The sequence below is a fragment of the Odontomachus brunneus genome, unplaced genomic scaffold, assembly GCF_010583005.1.
Source record: "Odontomachus brunneus isolate Ranch 3 - 2012 unplaced genomic scaffold, Obru_v1 Obru_scaffold_057, whole genome shotgun sequence".
In the NCBI taxonomy this organism is placed as follows: domain Eukaryota; kingdom Metazoa; phylum Arthropoda; class Insecta; order Hymenoptera; family Formicidae; genus Odontomachus; species Odontomachus brunneus.
Window position 1 is genome coordinate 60,396 of NW_022639507.1, and position 1,173 is coordinate 61,568.

The window sequence follows — 1,173 nt, forward strand, 5'->3', positions numbered from 1 at the left end:
CTTAATTGCACCTTTGGATTTGTCTTGCTGTCACCGCTGTTTATGTTGTACATTCTTCTTCTCCTCGAGAAAATTAAGATCTTGTCGTATACCCTTACGATACTTTTTGACCTCTTCAAGCATTTTCTTCTTCTCTGCTTGTTTCTTCAATGTCGCCTCAACTTGCATTTGCTTGTCTATCTTCCTCTGTTGCCTCAGTTGCCTGACTCTCTCCGATCTCTGGGCAATAACTTGTTTCTTCATCAGATTATCCCTCACTTTTTGCATGTGCTGATCAGCTTTGGCCATTTCTGCGAAATAGTTATCTGGCCTAAGTGTTGGCACTCTGAGTTTCTTTAATCTAGCAATGCCATCCATAACGGCACCTTGAGCTTGACGATGAAACATAGTTTCCCTGCGAAAATCATTTAAAATAGGATCTTCTGATGGCTCATACTGCGGTAGCTTTTTGTTTCCTTTCAACTGCTTAGAGTGTCTCACTTCTTGCTCCTGCATCTGCAGCGCTAACTCAGGTGCCAATGGTGCTGGTGCATTCACCATATCTAACCTCTCAATCCATGGCAAGTCCAGCTTGATTTCGTCCAACTTTTGCTTCATGAGACTCTGCGAGTTGTTTAAGGAGGAAGTTAGATTAGGTTAGATTAGGTTAAATTAAACATTATCGTGATTATCTGTAACGAAAAAGTTGACTACTTACGACACGATTCTTGAATTGCTTTGTTTCAATCGCGACATTAAGACCTGGCTTCAGGTCTTAATCTCTAATCCCTTTGCAAAAGCCTCTTGCAGTTAGCCACGTGAATAAAAAGAGGTTGAAATAGGTTAGGATACGCATAATGCATGAACGAATATAAACATAATTCGTGATACTTTACCTCTTCATCGGACGAATGACACTCTGATTCTGATGTACCCGACATTGCGAATAATTTTTTTGCACTTTTATTTCAACGACGTTAATCTGAAGGGGAGCGGTGCACTTGGACACGGTGCATTTGGACACAGCCAATCACAGCACCGTGTGATTAGAGACATTTGTAGGGTCCCTTGAAACAGCGACTTGTGATTGGACTGTGTCCAATTGCCCCGTGTCCAACTGATATACACTCAATCTGAAGTATTATTCCCGGCACTTCACACTCTAAAGGGACGTTTACATTGGGAGTAAGCAAT

At 41.6% G+C, this 1,173-nt stretch overlaps 1 protein-coding gene across 1 annotated transcript; it reads right to left on the reverse strand.

Annotated features, from left to right (window-relative positions):
• Positions 1-30: 30 nt before the first annotated feature.
• Positions 31-767, reverse strand: LOC116845721 (probable rRNA-processing protein EBP2 homolog). Its single transcript, XM_032818761.1, has 2 exons — positions 698-767; positions 31-603 (listed from the first exon to the last, which is right to left on the reverse strand). The coding sequence occupies exon 2, from the start codon at positions 595-597 to the stop codon at positions 31-33; it is 567 nt and encodes a 188-aa protein (XP_032674652.1). The 5' UTR covers positions 598-603; positions 698-767.
• Between the last annotated feature and the right edge of the window lie 406 nt (positions 768-1,173).

Bases quoted from the DNA above. Each gene is read 5' to 3' on its own strand.
- LOC116845721 (XM_032818761.1), bottom strand. From the start codon at position 597: ATGAAGCAAAAGTTGGACGAAATCAAGCTGGACTTGCCATGGATTGAG.